This window comes from Camelina sativa, chromosome 3 (genome assembly GCF_000633955.1).
Source record: "Camelina sativa cultivar DH55 chromosome 3, Cs, whole genome shotgun sequence".
NCBI classification, from domain to species: domain Eukaryota; kingdom Viridiplantae; phylum Streptophyta; class Magnoliopsida; order Brassicales; family Brassicaceae; genus Camelina; species Camelina sativa.
In genome coordinates, this window is record NC_025687.1 from 13,999,779 (window position 1) to 14,021,825 (window position 22,047).

The 22,047-nt window shown below is 36.7% G+C and overlaps 5 protein-coding genes across 6 annotated transcripts in view; 3 read left to right on the forward strand and 2 right to left on the reverse strand.

Moving 5' to 3' along the window:
• Positions 1-2,823, forward strand: part of LOC104777018 (carbamoyl-phosphate synthase large chain, chloroplastic) — a 6,581-nt gene extending 3,758 nt beyond the window's left edge. The window contains exons 3-5 of one of the 2 annotated variants that reach the window (XM_010501204.2): positions 4-177; positions 306-998; positions 1,090-2,823. In XM_010501204.2, the coding sequence (XP_010499506.1) occupies positions 4-177; positions 306-998; positions 1,090-2,613 (2,391 nt within the window). In that variant the 3' untranslated portion in view covers positions 2,614-2,823. The remainder of the gene's footprint in view (positions 1-3; positions 178-305; positions 999-1,089) is intronic. The other variant, XM_010501205.2, reaches the window with a different exon arrangement.
• Positions 2,910-3,931, reverse strand: LOC104777017 (chlorophyll a-b binding protein 2, chloroplastic). The gene has a single exon (XM_010501203.2). It carries the CDS (start codon positions 3,881-3,883, stop codon positions 3,080-3,082), a length of 804 nt encoding a protein of 267 aa, XP_010499505.1. The 5' UTR covers positions 3,884-3,931; the 3' UTR covers positions 2,910-3,079.
• On the forward strand, positions 5,432-6,424 carry LOC104777020 (chlorophyll a-b binding protein 1, chloroplastic). Its single transcript, XM_010501208.2, has one exon. It carries the CDS (start codon positions 5,509-5,511, stop codon positions 6,310-6,312), a length of 804 nt encoding a protein of 267 aa, XP_010499510.1. The 5' UTR covers positions 5,432-5,508; the 3' UTR covers positions 6,313-6,424.
• Positions 6,807-7,799, forward strand: LOC104777019 (chlorophyll a-b binding protein 1, chloroplastic). Its single transcript, XM_010501207.2, has one exon. It carries the CDS (start codon positions 6,881-6,883, stop codon positions 7,682-7,684), a length of 804 nt encoding a protein of 267 aa, XP_010499509.1. The 5' UTR covers positions 6,807-6,880; the 3' UTR covers positions 7,685-7,799.
• On the reverse strand, positions 7,895-15,140 carry LOC104777021 (DNA-directed RNA polymerase I subunit 2). Its single transcript, XM_010501209.2, has 27 exons — positions 14,783-15,140; positions 14,598-14,683; positions 14,363-14,482; positions 14,187-14,263; positions 14,032-14,095; positions 13,821-13,891; positions 13,632-13,709; positions 13,497-13,542; positions 13,209-13,389; positions 13,079-13,131; positions 12,756-12,829; positions 12,546-12,663; positions 12,258-12,351; positions 11,964-12,079; positions 11,719-11,846; positions 11,540-11,619; positions 10,930-11,171; positions 10,686-10,841; positions 10,442-10,606; positions 10,288-10,362; positions 10,064-10,167; positions 9,906-9,981; positions 9,570-9,698; positions 9,340-9,480; positions 9,049-9,261; positions 8,650-8,904; positions 7,895-8,544 (listed from the first exon to the last, which is right to left on the reverse strand). The coding sequence occupies exons 1-27, from the start codon at positions 14,961-14,963 to the stop codon at positions 8,095-8,097; spliced, it is 3,573 nt and encodes a 1,190-aa protein (XP_010499511.1). The 5' UTR covers positions 14,964-15,140; the 3' UTR covers positions 7,895-8,094.

Here is a 22,047-nt window from a genome sequence, read left to right on the forward strand (position 1 = left end):
GAGATGAACCCTAGGGTCTCGAGATCTTCTGCTCTTGCTTCCAAGGCTACAGGGTTTCCCATTGCTAAAATGGCGGCCAAGTTGTCTGTTGGTTATACCTTGGATCAGATTCCTAATGATATCACCAGGAAAACACCGGCTAGCTTCGAGCCCTCCATCGATTATGTCGTGACTAAGGTTTGTCATTCTTTCGTCTGCGTACTTTTTGGCTTCTCTTGTGTTGCCTTATGAGATGCTCTTGACTTTGAAGATATACAAACTTCATGCATTTTTTGCTTATCCATATATATTTCTTTATCATGCAGATTCCTAGATTCGCATTTGAAAAGTTTCCAGGATCTAAGCCCTTGCTAACGACCCAGATGAAGTCTGTTGGGGAGTCTATGGCACTCGGCCGCACATTCCAAGAATCTTTCCAGAAAGCTCTGAGGTCTCTGGAGTGTGGATTCTCAGGTTGGGGTTGTGCAAAAATTAAAGAGCTAGACTGGGACTGGGATCAGCTGAAATACAGCCTTAGAGTCCCAAATCCGGACAGGATCCATGCGATATATGCTGCCATGAAAAAGGGTATGAAAATTGATGAAATCCACGAGTTGAGCATGGTAGACAAGTGGTTCCTAACCCAGCTTAAAGAGCTCGTGGACGTGGAACAGTATCTTATGTGCGGATCATTGTCAGAGATTACAAAAGAAGACCTTTACGAAATCAAAAAGCGGGGATTTAGTGACAAGCAAATCGCTTTTGCTACAAAGAAAACCGAGGAAGAAGTCCGTACCAAGCGGATTTCTCTAGGAGTTGTTCCATCTTACAAGCGAGTGGATACATGTGCAGCAGAGTTTGAGGCGCATACTCCATACATGTACTCTTCATATGATTTTGAATGTGAATCAGCTCCGAACAACAAGAAGAAGGTTTTGATTTTGGGTGGAGGGCCAAACCGTATTGGTCAAGGGATTGAATTTGATTACTGTTGTTGCCACACTTCTTTCGCCTTACAGGTCTGTCCCTAGACAATCTAAGTGTCTCTCCCAAAAGCCAGTTAACTTTGTTTAGCTAAATTACTTATCTACTATTTAAATATATTTGCAGGATGCTGGATATGAGACCATAATGTTGAACTCAAACCCTGAAACCGTATCCACAGATTATGATACAAGCGATAGGCTCTACTTTGAACCTCTCACAATTGAGGATGTTCTCAATGTTATCGACCTTGAGAAACCTGATGGAATCATTGTGCAATTCGGTGGTCAAACTCCTCTGAAACTTGCTCTCCCGATCAAACATTATTTGGATAAGCACATGCCCATGAGCTTGAGCGGAGCGGGACCTGTTCGCATCTGGGGTACATCACCTGACTCCATTGATGCTGCTGAAGACAGAGAGAGGTTCAATGCAATTCTCGACGAGCTGAAGATTGAGCAGCCCAAGGGAGGCATTGCAAAGAGCGAAGCTGATGCATTAGCCATAGCGAAGGAGGTAGGCTACCCAGTTGTGGTAAGACCTTCTTATGTTCTAGGTGGGCGGGCAATGGAGATAGTTTATGATGACAGTAGACTAATAACCTACTTGGAAAATGCGGTTGAAGTTGACCCAGAGAGACCTGTTTTGGTAGATAAATATCTCTCAGATGCCATTGAGATCGACGTTGATACCCTTACTGATTCCTATGGAAATGTGGTAATTGGTGGAATAATGGAGCATATCGAACAAGCTGGTGTGCATTCTGGTGACTCGGCTTGTATGCTTCCAACACAAACCATCCCATCTTCTTGTTTGGAAACTATCCGTACATGGACCACTAAGCTGGCGAAGAAGCTAAATGTATGTGGGCTGATGAACTGTCAGTACGCAATCACAACATCTGGGGATGTTTTCTTGCTTGAAGCCAATCCCAGAGCTTCCCGTACTGTCCCTTTTGTCTCAAAAGCTATTGGACACCCTCTTGCCAAGTATGCAGCGCTGGTCATGTCGGGCAAATCTCTGAAAGATCTAAACTTTGAAAAAGAAGTCATCCCTAAACACATCTCTGTAAAAGAAGCTGTTTTCCCGTTTGAGAAGTTCCAAGGATGTGATGTGATACTTGGGCCAGAGATGAGAAGCACAGGAGAAGTGATGAGTATCAGTTCTGAATTCTCTAGCGCGTTTGCAATGGCTCAGATCGCTGCAGGTCAAAAGTTACCTTTAACCGGCACAGTCTTCCTCAGCTTAAACGATATGACCAAATCACACCTAGAGAAAATCGCGGTGTCCTTCCTCGAACTCGGGTTCAAGATCATTGCCACCTCGGGAACAGCTCATTTCCTAGAACTGAAAGGCATTCCCGTGGAGAAAGTGCTGAAGTTGCATGAAGGAAGACCACATGCTGCTGATATGGTGGCTAATGGTCAGATCCATTTGATGTTGATCACAAGCTCGGGAGATGCTCTAGATCAGAAAGATGGGAGAGAGCTCAGACAAATGGCTCTAGCCTACAAGGTCCCTGTTATAACCACGGTGGCTGGAGCATTAGCCACTGCTGAGGGAATCAAGAGCTTGAAGTCAAGTGCCATTAAAATGACCGCTCTTCAGGACTTCTTTGAGGTAAAGAATGTATCTTCTTTGCTCGTCTGAGTTAGTTTTTAATTTACATGTTTGATCGTTTGTGTGGAACTTTTACGATGTCGACTAAATTTCAACGGATTTTGTTTACCATAAGCATTTCTATGAATAATCCTCTAAGGTCCCATTTTCGAAATGCAATATACATTTTATTTTATCAGTAAGTCGCTGTTTGTATCAGAATATCAGATCATGTAGCCATTATGGCTTAGACTTGTGTCATGTTTATGTAATCAAATTGCGCAATTGTAGAATCCAGGAACATAGATCCATTTCAGTTTTTGAGTTACCATATTACGAGACGAGTATGAGAGAAAAATGAGTTATTTGATTAATGACAAATCATACAAAAGTCTTTGCAAATTTACATCTGAAAGTCTCGAACCATCCACCACAAACACAAACCTTCTCTTTCTCCTGTCTCTCACTCGAATTCAAAAGACTGAAAAAAGAAAATTACAAACTGATAAAACTCCGCTCACTTTCCGGGAACAAAGTTGGTGGCGAAGGCCCATGCGTTGTTGTTGACTGGATCGGCCAAATGGTCAGCAAGGTTCTCTATCGGTCCCTTACCAGTTACAATGGCTTGAACGAAGAATCCAAACATGGAGAACATAGCCAATCTTCCGTTCTTGAGCTCCTTCACCTTCAACTCAGCGAAGGCCTCTGGGTCGGTAGCCAAACCCAATGGGTCGAAGCTGCCACCAGGGTAAAGCAAGTCCTCGGCCTCTCCCAATGGACCATCTCCAGCGACTCTGTAGCCTTCAACGGCTCCCATCAAGATCACTTGAGTGGCCCAAATCGCCAAAATGCTCTGAGCGTGGACCAAGCTAGGGTTTCCCAAGTAATCGAGTCCTCCATCGCTGAAGATTTGTGAACCGGCCTTGAACCAAACGGCCTCTCCGAACTTGACTCCGTTCCTGGCCAAAAGCTCAGGGAAGACGCAGCCAAGGGCTCCGAGCATGGCCCACCTGCTGTGGATAACTTCTAGCTCACGGTTCCTTGCAAATGTCTCGGGGTCAGCGGAAAGACCAGCTGTGTCCCATCCGTAGTCTCCGGGGAACTCTCCAGTGAGGTAGCTCGGTGACTCGCCGGAGAATGGACCCAAGTACTTGACTCGGTCGGATCCGTACCATGGGCTGCCTGATGGACCCTTTGGCTTGGCAACTGTCTTCCTCATTGTCACACGGCCGCTTCCGAGGACTTCTGATGCCGCCGGGGAAAGGTTCACAGCCTTTCCGGCGAAGGCAGGGGAGGAGAGAGCCATTGTTGAGGCGGCCATTGAAATGTTTTTGGTTTTTTTTTTGGTGACTAACTTGTGAGTGAGAGTGATTGAAAAGGGTTAGCTAGGTTTGGATTATATAGGGATATTGTGAGTAATTTGTTATCTCTGAAGTAATCTTTATCTCTTTAGTCATTGGGTTTGTGAGATTTTGGTTTTATCGTTTATTACTCTTACGTGGCAATCTCTAGTCCACCAGCTTTTACTTTGATTTTATCGTCGCAGCCAAAGCATTTTTGTGACCACAAGTTATGAGCCGTCGTATACTTTAACGGTAACACCCTCGTGACTTTGCTTTGCATAAAAACTTGAATTTTTGTGAATTTAGCTCCTGACAAGAGTTTAATGATTTGTGTGGTTTGATCATGACTATCAAACACTATTTTAGGGCTGAAAGCACTCTCTAATACACATATTAGATATCATATTTTGATCATGACTATCAACACTAAGAATCATTCCAGAAGATATCTACTCTCTAAGTTTTGAGTGAGAGCTGATAACACTAATTAATACGCTGTGCATGCATTCTTTTATATGCTTCAAACTGAAAATTTTGACCCATGACCAAGAAAATTTCAAGTGAGAAAGATTGTAGAATCCTTTGAAAGCTTTTCTAATCCTTTGACCTTATATTGTAGCCGTTGTTGGGTCTATCTACAGTATCAGCCGTCTTATCAGATGGACTGTTACGTTGGCTTATTGTGGCCGTTGTTATAGCCGTTCGAAGATTCTTAGGGAGATGCTAACTTGTGGCTATGCGTCTATGAATTTGACTCGTGGAGTTGTCTTGTGACCATGACCATCAGTCACCATGATCTGGTGGATTCCACTTTTGTCCTGACATTGACATTATTATAAGTCGCTAATAAAATTACAGGTCATTATTTTCCTACTTCTTGTGATATATACTATGGTCAATACAGGGTTTTAGGAGGTTATATATAATTTCTTATGTTTTTGAGGTTAAGTTTGATTACATTTCTGCATTTTAGATAATGTCCCCATAATTTTTTTATATAAATTTGACAACCTATTTCCAACACTTGTAATAGTTTTATCTACTTTGTTTTAATTGTCTATATGACTATCAGACTATATATCTAATGAATTGTTATTATTTGTTTTTTTAACTTTATAAGAACACATTTAGGAAAAAGAGCATATACATAGAAAAGTTTCACCAGCTGTCAAAAAGGTTCAATAAAATGTAAAATGTAATTTTTTATTTTGGTCAACAATATAAAATGTAATTATGAGAGATTTGTTTGTTTGATAGTCTCAGGATTTCAAAAGGATAGAGAGATCAAGTCTTATACGTGTCACGTCATGAGTGGGTGTTTCATCATCCTTGAAACGCACCAAGATATCTTAAGACACAAATCAACTGCGAATCTGCGAAGTGCGTGCTATTCACCACGTAAGCAAACAAAAAATCTAAAGTCTCAAAAATAGTTGTGACCAGCCAATAGAAACTCTAGAGATTGATATTACAAGATAAGACGTTCTTTAGATTTTTATATTATATATACCTGAAAACTCCATCGATCCCAAACCACCCATTTCTTGGCCTACAACAACAACTCTTAAACGTTTTTTTTACTTTGTGCAACACTTCAACCGCAATGGCCGCCTCAACAATGGCTCTCTCCTCCCCTGCCTTCGCCGGTAAGGCCGTCAAGCTTTCCCCAGCGGCATCAGAAGTCCTCGGAAGCGGCCGTGTGACAATGAGGAAGACTGTTGCCAAGCCAAAGGGACCATCAGGCAGCCCATGGTACGGATCTGACCGAGTCAAGTACTTGGGCCCATTCTCCGGCGAATCACCAAGCTACCTTACCGGAGAGTTCCCCGGAGACTACGGATGGGACACCGCCGGACTCTCTGCTGACCCCGAGACATTCGCAAGGAACCGTGAGCTAGAAGTTATCCACAGCAGGTGGGCCATGCTCGGAGCCCTTGGCTGCGTCTTCCCTGAGCTTTTGGCCAGGAACGGAGTCAAGTTCGGAGAGGCCGTTTGGTTCAAGGCCGGCTCACAAATCTTCAGCGATGGAGGTCTCGATTACTTGGGAAACCCTAGCTTGGTCCACGCTCAGAGCATTTTGGCGATCTGGGCCACTCAAGTGATCTTGATGGGAGCCGTTGAAGGCTACAGAGTTGCAGGAGATGGTCCCTTGGGAGAGGCCGAGGACTTGCTTTACCCCGGAGGCAGCTTCGACCCATTGGGTTTGGCTACCGACCCAGAAGCCTTCGCTGAGTTGAAGGTGAAGGAGCTCAAGAACGGAAGGTTGGCTATGTTCTCCATGTTTGGATTCTTCGTTCAAGCCATTGTCACTGGTAAGGGACCGATAGAGAACCTTGCTGACCATTTGGCCGATCCAGTCAACAACAACGCATGGGCCTTCGCCACCAACTTTGTTCCCGGAAAGTGAGCGGAGTTTTATCTGTAATTTGTTTCAGTCTTTGCTTCGTGTGTGAGAGGAGAAAGAGGTTGTTTAGATGTAAAATTTGCAAAGACTTTTGTATGATTTGTCATTAATCAAATAACTCTGCTTTTCTCTCATACTAATCTCTTAATATACAATGATAATATTTNTTAACTTTATAAGAACACATTTAGGAAAAAGAGCATATACATAGAAAAGGTTCACCAGCTGTCAAAAAGGTTCAATAAAATGTAAAATGTAATTTTTTTTTTTTTGGTCAACAATATAAAATGTAATTATTAGAGATTTGTTTGTTTGATAGTCTCAGACTCTCAANTGAGCAACTTAGTTGAACATGTCACCAATCAAGTTAATGGTATTGTAGATCAAACGCATTGGTTTTATCCATACAAGTCATCATACACAGATGTTTAAGACAATCACTTTGATTCAAAATAGGTAACGTTTTCCACTAGGGANTACCTGAAAACTCCATCGATCCCAAACCACCCATTTCTTGGCCTACAACAAATCTTAAACGTTTTTTTTTACTTTGTGCAACACTTCAACCGCAATGGCCGCCTCAACAATGGCTCTCTCCTCCCCTGCCTTCGCCGGTAAGGCCGTCAAGCTTTCCCCAGCGGCATCAGAAGTCCTCGGAAGCGGCCGTGTGACAATGAGGAAGACTGTTGCCAAGCCAAAGGGACCATCAGGCAGCCCATGGTACGGATCTGACCGAGTCAAGTACTTGGGCCCATTCTCCGGCGAATCACCAAGCTACCTTACCGGAGAGTTCCCCGGAGACTACGGATGGGACACCGCCGGACTCTCTGCTGACCCCGAGACATTCGCAAGGAACCGTGAGCTAGAAGTTATCCACAGCAGGTGGGCCATGCTCGGAGCCCTTGGCTGCGTCTTCCCTGAGCTTTTGGCCAGGAACGGAGTCAAGTTCGGAGAGGCCGTTTGGTTCAAGGCCGGCTCACAAATCTTCAGCGATGGAGGTCTCGATTACTTGGGAAACCCTAGCTTGGTCCACGCTCAGAGCATTTTGGCGATCTGGGCCACTCAAGTGATCTTGATGGGAGCCGTTGAAGGCTACAGAGTTGCAGGAGATGGTCCCTTGGGAGAGGCCGAGGACTTGCTTTACCCCGGAGGCAGCTTCGACCCATTGGGTTTGGCTACCGACCCAGAAGCCTTCGCTGAGTTGAAGGTGAAGGAGCTCAAGAACGGAAGATTGGCTATGTTCTCCATGTTTGGATTCTTCGTTCAAGCCATTGTCACTGGTAAGGGACCGATAGAGAACCTTGCTGACCATTTGGCCGATCCAGTCAACAACAACGCATGGGCCTTCGCCACCAACTTTGTTCCCGGAAAGTGAGCGGAGTTTTATCTGTAATTTGTTTCAGTCTTTGCTTCGTGTGTGAGAGGAGAAAGAGGTTGTTTAGATGTAAAATTTGCAAAGACTTTTGTATGATTTGTCATTAATCAAATAACTCTGCTTTTCTCTCATACTAATCTCTTAATATACAATGATAATATTTTGAAATTAGGTTTGCTGAATTGCAGCAATCACAATTGAGCAACTTAGTTGAACATGTCACCAATCAAGTTAATGGTATTGTAGATCAAACGCATTGGTTTTATCCATACAAGTCATCATACACAGATGTTTAAGACAATCACTTTGATTCAAAATAGGTAACGTTTTCCACTAGGGAATACTAACGAAGCAAAACCAAAAATGATTTAAGAATATTATTCTACACACTAGTACATTGTGAGATCTAATTATTTTTCTTCCTCTGGTATTAAATCTTCATCGGTTGCTCCTTCTCTCTCGCTCAACTGAAGAGTCATCTTAATATTCATTGAAGCCAACTCTGCAGCCAAGTATCTGAACACATATGGCATTGCAACTGTTTCCATGCCTTTACTTGTCTTACAGGAATGGCAAGTTACCTTCTTTGGAGTTCTACCAGGAGGTAACTTTCCAGCAACTTGAATTAGCTTCTTCTGTTGAACGTTCACAATAGACGAAGTGAGCAAGCTTCCACACAGTGAACATACATCTGCAATGTGGTGATCTGAAGAAGTGTGAAGCCTGTCGTGTAATAGATAGGAAGCTCCATGAGCAAGTAGTGAGTCTCTTTCCATTTCACCAAACCGAATCCCTCCACCTCGTTTCCTTCCCTTGATTGGCTGATGAGTTAGTTGATCCACTTGTCCAGTGGACCTAACCTGCAAGCCAGAATATAATGATTCAGACGAAGTACTACGAAGATGAGAGAAGTGCAAGTTGGAGACGATATGATATAAGAGATGAAACCAGAGGGGTTGCAAAACCTGGAATTTGTCTGAGACCATGTGACGCAATCTTTGGTAGTAAACAGGGCCCATAAATATATCACACTCCAGTTCTACTCCTAAAAGTCCACTATATAATGTCTCAGTCCCATAGTAGTTGAACCCTTTCTCCGTTAACATGGAACCGAGATCATCAACGAGCAAACTGGACTTGCTCTCCTTATCTCCATTTGGTTTTTTCATTGCATTACGAAACGGCGTTGCATCTACAAACTTTCCATGCAAACTACCTCCCTGCAAAAGCCGAGGATATAAGCATTATATATACTTCACTTACCAGCAAAATAAAATGGGAAGTTGGTTAAACGACACACAAACATAATATGCACAGCAACAGCGTCAATAGAACCCAAGAATCAGACAAATTTCTAAGGATACCTTAGCAGCAATAGATTCCAAAAGCATAGCAATTGTCATTCTTGATGGGAAAGCATGAGGGTTAATGATGAGATCTGGACGCATGCCAGTAACTCCATTAAACGGCATATCAACATCAGGCCACAACTGGGAACAAACACCCTTTTGCCCATGTCTACTACTAAACTTGTCTCCAATAATGGGGTTTCTTGCATGCCGGAAACGAATATTCGCCTGCCAAGAAACTCGAAAATTAGATTCTAAACAAATCGTAATCAGTCTACACGATTATAGTTGGGAGTTAAATCTCACCTTTTGAGGATGTTTCTTGCTTTTCATGTCAACAGAGACAAAGTCAACTATGACAGGGTCGGTACCTTTTCGCCTCGTGGTCCTTATTCTGCTAGTTACCTCATCATAGACACTATAATACGGCTCATCTGGATATATTTTCTGCGTTACACCCAACAAATTAGCGACAAGGAAACTAAAATTAAATAATTAACCTACAGTACATAGAGAGGAAATAAAGCAGTATTTACCTGCCCAACATATGGTAATCCATCAGCATCGATACTAGAATGAACTGATTTGTCAGCATGACTCCTCCTAAAACTTTTATGACCACTATCATATCGGCTATTCTGATCTGACAGATCAATAGTTTCTGTCTGCACGAGCATATAACAAGAGTTAGAAGAAATCCACAGAAGATTAAATCTCTGAAATATGTACTAAATTGCTTGCTGCAACTACAAGACTATTATTCTCTGGGGTTCATATAAGAATGAGTGCAGGGGATATTGACCAGATTTACATTAGAGTTTCAGACCATATTTCAGGACTCTTAATCAAAAAATAAGAATGGGAACTCGAACCTGGTATATTTGCCCATGGCACATTCCCCGCTCCACAGATGATTTGTTCAAAATCATAGCATCTTCCATGTCAAATCTGTGAGACAGATAGGTGGAAAAAGGGATAAGAGAACAAAAAGCTTATTGTCAAACTCTTATATGCAAAAGAAACTTCTTACCCTGTATGAGCGAGGACAGCAACAATAGCATTAGTCCCTGTAGGATTCTCATCAATACTGTAAGTGGTGTATGTTTTTGTGCGCACAACAGGGGATTGAGGAGTCTGTAGAGAACAAAAGAATTTAACAAGACATGGGACCAAAAAAAAGACAAAATGTTCAAATGAAAATTGTACCATGTACTTTCAGATTTCTAAAGAATAAGATAGAAAATTAGAATTGACCTGCAAATGGTAAATCTTCTGGTCGGCACGAAATTGGAGAGCTTGAGTAGAGTATGCCATGGTTTGTTTGGCCATCTGTATAACGTAAAGTTTTTAAGGACAACGTCCAGTGACATAATCATATAAAACTTGAATCAAATTTTCTAATAAATACCTGACACTGATACATGTTCCGCGGACTTTGGTTATGATCTGACCAAGGTGTAAGATTAGCAACCACACTTATCATCCCAGTTGGATGAATTTCCTCGTGAGTTGCTGGGGAAGAGTTATTCCTTCCCCCATTTCCTCCATCAGGACAGCTTATTTCCATGAAAACCTGGTTTGGTAGAAATCAACTTTTTCATTTATTATACAGAAAAGGTGGATATGATGATCATATTCGTAGGATTTGCTACCTGTTCGAATGGTCCAATAAGTTCAATATTTTCAGAAGGTATAGATATATTTTTAACAGGCCTAATGAATCTTGCAGGACATGATGCCAAATACAATCCAGGATAAGATCCACCCATGCTTGTAGGTACATATCCCACTTCGAGGTCTTCAGGAATCTGTAGAGTAGCATTCACATATATAATTATCTTCTAATGAAAGATTTTACGGTCAAACAAATACTGTTAAGAAGTGAATATGCCTTACCACTGAAGGAGCCTCAACTTTCAGTCTCCGCAAATAGGAGACAACGTCCGTGACTACGTTAGAAGATAGCGTGCCTACAACTTGACCATCTAAAAGAACATGAATGACTTCTGGTGGTGCCGCTCGTACTAGCTTTGGCAATGAAGGTACCATACCCACCCCAACAAGAACTTCAACAACTGACTTTCTTATTTTCAGAAAATCTCTGATGTTTCCTTTCGAATCGAACTGAGAAGTGATTCCTGAAAACACCATAATCAATCAGAACACAATAAGCAAAGTTGTACTACTGGAAAAGAGTGACATTTTATGGTATGACGAGGGAACACAATCTTATTGCATCCACACANAAAAAAAAAAAAAAAAAAAAAAAAAAAAAAACACTATGGATAAATAGAGACAAATGGGACAACGAAATAAAAACATTTATCTAATATAACATATAGTTTGAAATTCCAGTCTACTATGATTTACCTTGAGAAATAAAAGACACTCTAACTAAACAAACATCATTCTATGTAAACTCCAACTTGGTTTAATGACATGTCAAGTTAAGAGAATAGTGAATATCACAAAATGATGTGTGAAGAAGAGAGCTAGAGAAACTCACGGCTAGTACGAGTCATATGATTCAGTAATCCACAAGGTTCCCCATCAGGAGTGTGAACAGGGCAAAGAAACCCCCAAGATCTACAAGATAACAATGAAACAGGAAAAATGTGAAGCCTACTATTTTGGGACCGCATCATCACATCTAGTGTTTGATGGGTACAAAATGAAAGACCCTACTCAGGAAGCAGCTTCCTCACAGTTGTTGTACGAAGTCCAGCAAAAGAAGCACCTCGATGAACCGCCCGGAAAAATGAAAGGAAACGGAGAAAGTTCAATCTCTCAGCCTGAACAGTGTAACCTGCTCTCTGGTAAAGAATTGAGAATATATATTAGTACTGTTCTATCGAACTACATCATACTCGATGGAGATTAGCTACATAAGATTAAAGCTTCCCAAACAAGTGATCAACTAAAGCGCTTACCTGCTGTAAATCCAAACCTGACTGTGTATTCATTCTTCCTGTCTTCAACAATGTTTCAATTAACGTACCAACACTCCTGGGGGGATTTTTGTTAATAACCTTCTTGACATCAGCAACTGCATTCAGTTAAGGAATCAACACCAAGCACATGACATTTTGTAGAATAGAAAAAGCAAAAATTTCATGCAGAAAATAAATGTGGATATACCAAACAAATGAGTTTCATAGTTTCAACTTAGAAGGAATGCAGAGGATAAGAACATTAAAAAGGGAAAACAGTAAAAAAGAACTTACGGCTTTCAAATGAAAATTTTGATTTTGAGCTCTTGTTATGCAACTCATCTTTAAGAAGACTTTTGCACTTCCGCAGCCAATCTTCAAGTTTTTCCTAGATGACCAATGCATGCGACGTCAGTTAACTCTTTTTAATGAAGGAAACGCTTTGTCTAGTAAGCACAACACTTAATGGTTATGCAAAACAGAACTGTAAATTTTCAGAAACATTTGATAGACAAAATCACACGCCCTTATATAATGAGCCTCCACATACATGTTTCTACCATATGGGAAATTATTGTATACCTTGAGGTAAATAGTTATAAGGTGACCTGGGACCAAAATTTCCTGATTTTGCAAAGAATCCGGATTGTCAGGTAAAGAAGTCTGATCCACCAAAGAATAGAGCTTCTGAGTTATGAAGCTGCAAAGCCAAAAAAAAGAATGTTGACCACAACACACACCAAAAAAGAAAATCAACGTGAGAGCCATCAAGAGGCAAAGGTAAAATATTACATGAGCAAATTGAACTTGTCGTCATCATTGTCAAGATGAACAAATATAAAATCCCTGAGCACAGCTTCAGCAACCTAAATATGTAAGAATGAAGCGAGAAAAGTAATTAGAAAGGACTTACTGCAGTTGTAGAAATTGGTTTACGAAATTAAAACCAATCAGGAAATCCAAGAAGCTAACAGCCCAAGGCCAATCTCAAAGAAGTTAGTTATTTACTTATTTTTGTTTAGAAAGCCTACTGCAAAGAAACCTTTTTTCCAAACAAAACCTCTATTGTTGTAATGAACTAATAAAGGAGGTTAAGAATGATCAAGAAAACTTACAGTAGGATATTTTTCTTTTTCTAACCCATCAAGAACAGGTTGAAAATGCTCTCCTGTTGGTATTAGAAGTAAAACATTAGCTTACTAGTTTTGAGATAAGCATACATAAACACTGAGACAGTTAGATCACCTAAGTGCTTCCGGCACTGTTCCCGGGTAAAAAGACCCAAGTCTCGCACTTCATCAAGAATAATTTTGGCTCTCTCACGAACGAGTTGGGTTCCAATAGCTCCATCGCCTCTTCCATAATTCTCATTGTAGCAACAGTTCAGGCATTTATATATTTCCTCATCGTTGGTTTTAGTGAGAGCCTAAGAATATGTGGACAGATAAGAAAATATACTAACAGAAAACACTTCGCCTTAAATAACATTTTGTTCTCATGATATAGGGAAAGATACATTAGAGTCACTAATACCTTGAGAACAAGACCGACAGGAAACAAATATTCCCTTCCCCCTATCCTGTGTCCATTAGAGATAAAGTTTAACATGTAGGTCAAACTGCAGGTAATGTCTTCCATATTCCACAAGTCAAGTTAACTAACACTCACCAAAATCCAACTGTGGCACTTCCATTGCGAAGATAATACAGTTTAACAGTGACAGATGACTGGTCGTCCCTAACACACCTATGAATTAAGAAGAAGAAAACCGCATGAACAACTCTATACGATATATCGCTTAGACTTGGCATTATTATTATATGAAAAGATCTTAACAAAGAGATAAAATTCACATACCTAATGGCAACTGCCTTGTCACTGTATCCTTCCCGACGATCACGGAATGAGTTTCGGATCATACTTGTTGGCTATCATAAGAGACTCTTAGTCAGTTAAATTATGAGAGACATGATACAAGGAACTTCATGGGGATACACTAAAACCAGAAACTTTATAAGCAAAACACTATACTCATAAACTTAGTCAGTTAAAAGCCGAAGTAGCTTACATGGTTTCGCTTAGGTGCAATAACACATCGGAACACTCTCTCGATCCCATTCAAAACAAAGTACCTATTTCAAGAAAAGCTAAAATTATTATCACAATCGACTTATAGAAAAAAAGATATATCATAAACGCATAAGAGGTGGGAAGAACGTTTACCCTCCCATTTCAGAAGTTGACTCTTTACACTTTAACAGTTTCCGGCAATCAGCACCCCTTAAGCTGCAAAGCTTTGACTGCAATAACAAATTACGGAGATCAATTTTCCATTAGCTTCATAAATAAAGACTATGTAATCATAATAAGCAAAGTAAAGAAGAGAACAGAGCACCAACCATAAGCATAATGGGAAATTGCCCAAAATCAAATTTGTCTCTGACAACAACTCCATCATTATACTTAAAGCAAACATCAGCCATAAACGTTCCTGTATACGAAATTTTCGCCTGCCTAGCCTGTTTATTCAAGAAACCAAGAAACACACAAAAAAAAAAAGTTATTAACATAACCAAAAAGTATAAACCTTTGATAAGAAGAAGCCAGAAACAAGTTCAAACACAAACACTTCACCTCAAAGGGAAACAAAGGCTCTTTCCTTGATGTTGAACTGAAACTCTCCTTCTGAGGAGCGAATACTACAGGATTCTCTAACCAAAGTATCATACTTGTCAAGGGAATCACATTCACAAACACTAATTCAACATTATATAAGCACAAAGCAAAGATTTTAACACCATAAAAAAAAATAAGGATATTGCTCAAGTTGTTGTCGGAGTCTGAATCGTAGACAGTAACCGGTTTGATTCGATTGAACATAACATCGAGACCTTTATCTGTCATGTAATCGAACGACTCTATATGATGTGTGACGAGATTGTGAAGCTCCCTGAAGTCTTCGACATTAGGAACCGTCGAGTCTTTCGCGTTCACAACCATGGTGACTAGGGTTTGCTCTCAAAACAGGGCTGGTTCTGACTCTGAGGTTGAGGTTGCTGTAAATTAGGGTTTCGCCGTCACAATGATGAACTCAAGACAACGGAAACTTAAGAATTGAGTCTCGATGGAGGAGAAGATGAGAAGTTTGAGACCGGAGGCGGCGCGAGAAAAAAGGACAAGGGTTTTGGGTTTAACTGGTGTCTTAAATTTTATGTTTATTGCAGATAATACCCTTTATCTTTTTATATGTTATATTATTAACCACTAACTTTTTAAACCAATGCTGTAATTCGATCAATTGGGAAGGAAGTGATTTGGTACAGATTTTACCATTTTTCCTTCTTTTTTTTGGTGTAATTTGTAATGGAACTTAACTGTTTTGCGAATTTTAAGACTTTGATTTTTTTCCTAATCCTCATCAAAACAATGTTAGTCAATTTCGTTGGGGGGACGTTGTGTTTGTTGTATGAGTTACTGTGATTAGGCGGTTCCACTGTTACATATAACAAAATTGATTAAAACATTCAATTTGGGTTTTTTTCTTTGGCTTTTTGTTGATCTTGAATGTGACAGACAACACTTGTGGTTTAAGTTAAACCGGTTTGGTTGTAACTTAAACATGTGCAAAGAGTCGATTGAAGATCATTGGTTAAGTGTTTGTTATTTGGTTGGTTCAAGTTGTAACCGGTTCATTCTATTTATATGCGTGATAAGAAGAGTTTGTTATTAAGATAAGTTAGAATCAAAGTTGGATAGGTATAGAGATAAAGATAAGTTCAAATCTAGGACTAGTCTATATATAAGGATCCTTTGTATGTGATGTAACATAACAAAAGAAAAATACTAGTGAATTGCTTTTGACGTCAAGCCGAGACGTAGGGTACTCATTCGATACCTGAACTCATTAAAGCTATGTGTCTTTTCTAAAATATTGTCTTTCTCTGTTGCATACAACAACACAAGTCTGTGTTGGGTGATCTCGAGGGTGAGGTTGTAACACTTTCCGTTTGGGGTATGCAATGATTTAGTTCAAATGATGTTTAGGAGGACAACAATAGCTTTTTCAACGTTCAAATTAGAAGATGTAATGTGACTAATCTGGGTTTCATTTACAATAGGAGAGGGTAAGTACATGTATAGACTTGATTAAGAAGTGATTTGAGACTCAATCTATTCTTTGGCTGAGTTTAGAATGGTTTCAAAGAAAAGAAGCTAAAGACTATCCCTGAGGAGGGGGATTTGAACCATTATAGCCTTCTAGGAGGCAAGTGCGGTTGGGAGGATTGTTCCTAGACAAAAAAAAATTGGTGCAAGAGATGAACGAAAGAGAAACACTTTCTACTTAAGGTCGAATGTTTCTTTCCACCGTGAGGGGTGTGTAGTGTTTGAGGGTTAGAGTTGTGGTCACTTGATGTTCAATCTTATATAAAGCATAATCCCATGCTCGATGTTGGATCCCCTCCTTATTAGAAACAATGATATATAAAAGCTCTCATATTTTCTACTGTAATCATAACTTATGAATATGATCCAAAGTTTTGTCCAAAAAAAAAATGAATATGATCCAAAGTTAGTATATCACTGTGCCACAATTCCAAAATTATGTTGTAGTCTAAATGCTAACATGCAGATGATTCTAATGCCGATTTATAGATATCCTAAAAGATCAAAGCAATAAACATGATGATATACCCCTATACTCTATACCTATACGCATCAAAACAATTTTAATGCAATAAGACTAGCCGTTGTACTTTACAATGTCTCACACTATATGCAAGTCAGTCTAACATCTTAAACATAATGAATGTGTTTCAAAACTTACATGGCCCTATGACAAAGCTGACGTATGAGATTTTGTGTCACCTAATTAGATCTCTTTAGGGGTATATCGATGGGCATCAATGTTTTGTATGTGAGATTTATGTGATGATTTAGACGTTCACCAACGTAAACTCAAGTACCTAACCTAGGCTTTGGTGTGTCAAAACATAATAATTCATTATTCGACCTTATGATGTACTGACTCCAATTTTAAAGTTTCTTTGTTTTGGCTTCCAATTTCTAAGAGTGTAGGATAATATGATGATGACAACGTACCCATCAATCATCTTATCCAACTCGTGATGTATATTTCGAACATTCAAGTGGTCGGAATTATCAAAACATCATAATTTATTATTCTGATTGTGTATTTTTTTATAAAAAAAATTGATGCATTCGATTTCCAACAGTAAGATGATAAAATAGTTAGAAGTTAGCCATCGAGACCACCTTCTTCTATTCACAGCACTAAAGAAGGTAAAGAACCTTCCTATATAGCACTACAAGGCGTTCTGTCAACGCTAAATTGCAAATTGTTAGTAGTAAATGGCTTCTGTCAGCAATGCATTAAGGGGTTTTCTTCGGCAATTAAAGACTTTTGGATATTTGTCACTAAAATGAGCAAATGGTCTTTTGCCATTAACCAAAGATCATTCCGAAACACTAATTTTCCCTTTCCTTACAAGTCGATCATCTTTTAGTGCTCACGATTAGAATTCCTTAGTTTTCTATATAAACAAAAAACACAAGGATAGTTGTAACATTATAAAAACAAAAACAAAAAAGATAGAAGAAAAACGAATAGGATATCCAATTTTTTTCGTATAAAACCCATTCATGGCCAATATTTATTCAAAAAAGTTTTCTAACATAGTTATAAATACATACGAATCATCTGGAATTAATTAGGTGAATAATAAGAAACGAAATGAGTATAGGTAAATGGCAGTGTGATTAGAAAATGGCAAAAACGTACCAACAAAACGTTGGTGAAATGTAACACATTATTTTAAAATATCACTCTAAAAGTAATGTATTCATTTGGTACTTTTGTCAATAGATAAATTGATATTTAACATGTAAATAATTACGCAGAATATGCAATTTTTTTATGATGTTGTATTCTAATTTAATAGATAATATGTTTATGTAACGAAAATAAATATTATTTTGAAAAAAAAAATTAATAGACAAAATAAGACTCGTGTTAAAACAGTTAAAAAACTATGAGTAAACTACACAACATTTCTTAAACCAAACTATCCTCTTGCTATTTAAAAAAAAATCGTTGGAAAAGAATCACAAGTCACAAATACAAAAATACTATACTTTATTTATGTGTCAGAATGCTCTATCCAAGTAGAAACTTCGACATTTCTTTGTTTGGAAGGTTTTAGTCCTTTATAGTTTAAATCTTGGATAGTTGGATGATATAGGAAAACGCTATTGTAATCTTAACAAACACAATACACTGTTATAACTTCTCTTCACTTGTTTTTAATCTTAGGGGCTATTATTGGAGATGTGATTTCTAAATCCATATGGAATCATAAATTTTAAAAATCAAAATACATGTATTTTGAAATAACATGTTTTATCCTTGAATTTGAATCATTCTATTTTACACTTTCAATTCTATTCAAATCCATTTAAAACATAATGTGGATTTTGAAATCCAAAAACAAATCATTAAATGAATAACATGGGAGTTTAGTAAGTATTTGTAAATCATAGAACCAATAACACATAATTTTGATAAGTATTTTAAAATCAATGATTGAATAACACATGATTTTTGTTTTGATTTCCAGATCCATTAAAATCATAGAACCAATAACCCCTCTTAGTTTTTTTTCAATCTTTTTCACTTGGCACTTGGATGTTCTCATACCAAAAATGTTTTGCTTTAGATTCTTGTCTTCTAAATAAGGCCGATTTTACCCAAAAAAAAAAAAAAAGAAAAAGAAAAAAATAAGGCCGATAAAACGAATGCCTCTTTGTTGATGTTTGAAAAAACACTTTTGTCTTTTGGAGCAATGCTTCGGTTAGTAACGATTTAATGTCTGTGGAATGAATTGTATTGGTTCGGTCCTTCTAGCAACACTGATAACAAAGTTCCAAATTGTTCAAGTGTCCTACAATCTGTTTTTTAAAATCAAAATGTCGTAACAAATAATCATAATCTAATTTATATTTTTTTAAAATACCACTTCAATCTTATGAATTTAAAATACGAAAAAGAAGGAATAGAAACATAATGATGGATTTAGAAAGGAACATGTATCATCAGATCAAACATTAAGCAATATATTAAAAATTAAATGAAACCAAGTGGAGAAGAAATACATTTATTGCTTCTAAGTTCAAAAACTATGTAGTATATGGCATCGTTTCCTTTGAAGCTAACACTGTACAAATCATGATTTTAATTAAACCACACGATTCATATGTAGTTACACGGTTATTTTAATCTATATTAACATTTTTGAAGTACATTTTGGTTTATGCCCTTGAAATTTATCTTATTTAATTTGTTTATTTGCAACATTAACCCCTACAAAATTTCTTAAAATAATATTTCTACTTAATTAACTCCTACAGATTTTCCTAAAATAAACAGTTCTACTTAACTCAATTATTGAAACTAATATAAGAATATTAGACTTATTAAATCAGATTTTATTGTTGTGTTATGCCCTTTAAGTACGTAATCCTTCACATTTGATTACTACAATCTGTTCAAATCTCGATGGTACTAAAGTCGAGTGCATAATTATCAACCTATTAAATTCATATTTCCAAAGACGTCCATAATGACACCACCAAGACAAATATTTAATTGTCTATATATCTTATTTGTAAAGTAAATATTGACCGAAGAAATCTTTGTTTTAATAAAACATTGATTTCTGAAATCTCTCTTTAAATGAGTGCATAACTTAAATTTTACAAAATTAATCCCTAGAAAGTTTTCCAAAATAATAAAAACTAGAATACGTAAAATCGACAGTCCATTAAAATCGAATAATATTCCTAATACTTCAAATATAGATTTCATCGTTTAATGTTATCATAATAATTATGTTAATCCAATATTCATTTCCAATTTCTATGGTACACAAAATCAATATATAAAACTAAATGGAAAGTAAATTTAAAATTTAACATATAAAACTAATAAATGGTATATTCCATAAATACACCTTAAATCCTTCACGTTTTGAAAGATCATTCATGACATTTTAAATGATTTTTTGCATGCTCACCAATTTAGTCTTAATTTCATATCACACAGAATGCATTTTTAAAATACTATAAATAATCTCTCACTACCTAATGGAGAATGCACCAAACATACTTACAACCACCAAAGAAACCTTACAATAGTATTTTTTTTTTTCAGTAAACATTACAGTAATATATGAAAACGGTTTTGTGTTTTCTTTATTTTTTTTTCTTTTGCTTTTGATGTTATTTAATATTCGTTGTAAGTGAGTCACTCTCATCTTTAAGAGATGAATCCATGTTCTATCATGATGTATATAGTTTTGCTTATTATATCAATAGAATAAAGTTTTCTGTTTCATTTTTTTTTCAGCAGTACATCTTATTTTTTTCGTTTTATAATCTACCAATTATTATAACAACCAAACATACTAACCATAACATACTAACCAAAAAGGCAAAAATTTAAAAATTGTATTTGCCTTTTCACTAAGTTTTACGGTCCTCTATTATTTGAAAAGGTATTGTCCTTATATAAACCACAAAATAAGCATACTCTCTTTAATATTGTATCATTATTTTTCTATTTAATTATTTACACAACAAGAATTATCATAATTAATATTAGTTATTAAGATTAAAACAACACAACTAGAATTAAAAGATCTCAAAAATCTGCATCTATACCGATAATGATTTTTAAAAATAAATTTAGAATACATAATTTTTTTTTTTAATTTAGGAGAAGAAAAAATAGTCATATCATAGTGAAAATTCCGAATTAAAATAAAGATTGGAACTAAATATATCAACCAATCTAAATCACAATTAATATATATTTCTTTTGGATTGTTACTATTTCTCTCTCTCTCTGCAAATTATTTTGATTAGCATAATATCAAAATCATATTGATTATTATTTATTAATTATAACTACATATATTCTTAAATAATTTTTACTGTAAAATATGACTAAAGTGAAAAGAAAACTTGGTTGAACTGATCATAATCGACATTAGCCCATTCTTAGTATTGGCTTTAGTTCCATATACGATGATGTAAATAGATTTGTTTTTATCCTTTTTATATATTCAATTACATATGTACCACAAGTTTAATCTAAAAACACTAAACATCTAAATCATACAATTAAAAGGTAACTAAATTATTATATATATAAATAAAATATTATTTTGCAATGTACCATGAGTTTAAAAAATTACATATGTAGTCATTTACCATAGATTAAATCTAAAAACACTAATAATTTGAAATCATATATTACACATATATAATAAAATAAATCCATGTACTACAGTTTAAATTACTAAATTACACATATATTACAGGTCAAATTTACAAAAAAAAATCAAAATCAAAATTCTAATTTTAATATCAAATTAAAAACTATAAAAACTAAATTATATTATATATAAAAGATTATTCTGTGGTGTACCGCGGGTTAAATCCTAGATAATAATTAGGAGAATCTGATTTTTGAAGTACATTTTGTGTTATGCCCTTTAAGTTTTGCTTATTTAATTTGTTTTATTTACAACATTAACCCCGAACTATTTTACTAAAATAATAATTCCTGGAAACTCATTTAATGGAACTATTTAAATCGACCTAATTTGATACATTTATTGCCATAAATAGCTTGACAACATCTATACATTTCAATTTTTCCAAAACAACTCTACGCATTAAATTTTTAATCCCACAAAAATCTAAAAACCTATTTCAATAGATCTTTAGAGACTGTATGATCTCTTAAATTTAAATGACACAACCGAGTTTGAGTAACAAATGATTACAATCACAATAATTATTATAACGTTAATAAAGTTCATAAAAACGAGAACCCAACTTTAGAAACTCAATAATCGGGTATATTTAACTTTAGCATCAAGAAAAACATTTAATATAAAATATACGTGTTAAGAAACTGAATATTATTATGCGATAATGTTATCAACTCAAATAGGAAAACACTAAAATCTCTCTTTTATTGCTATGGATCGTAAACTCCTTG

Excerpts from the sequence above, each read along its gene's own strand:
- LOC104777019 (XM_010501207.2), top strand. The coding sequence starts at position 6,881 with ATGGCCGCCTCAACAATGGCTCTCTCCTCCCCTGCCTTCGCCGGTAAG.
- LOC104777017 (XM_010501203.2), bottom strand. The coding sequence starts at position 3,883 with ATGGCCGCCTCAACAATGGCTCTCTCCTCCCCTGCCTTCGCCGGAAAG.
- LOC104777021 (XM_010501209.2), bottom strand. The coding sequence starts at position 14,963 with ATGGTTGTGAACGCGAAAGACTCGACGGTTCCTAATGTCGAAGACTTC. Across the intron at positions 13,543-13,631 it reads AGTGCCACAGTTGGATTTTG|GATAGGGGGAAGGGAATATT; the intron begins GTGAGTGTTAGT and ends TAATGGACACAG. Across the intron at positions 13,390-13,496 it reads CTGTCGGTCTTGTTCTCAAG|GCTCTCACTAAAACCAACGA; the intron begins GTATTAGTGACT and ends ACATATTCTTAG.
- LOC104777020 (XM_010501208.2), top strand. The coding sequence starts at position 5,509 with ATGGCCGCCTCAACAATGGCTCTCTCCTCCCCTGCCTTCGCCGGTAAG.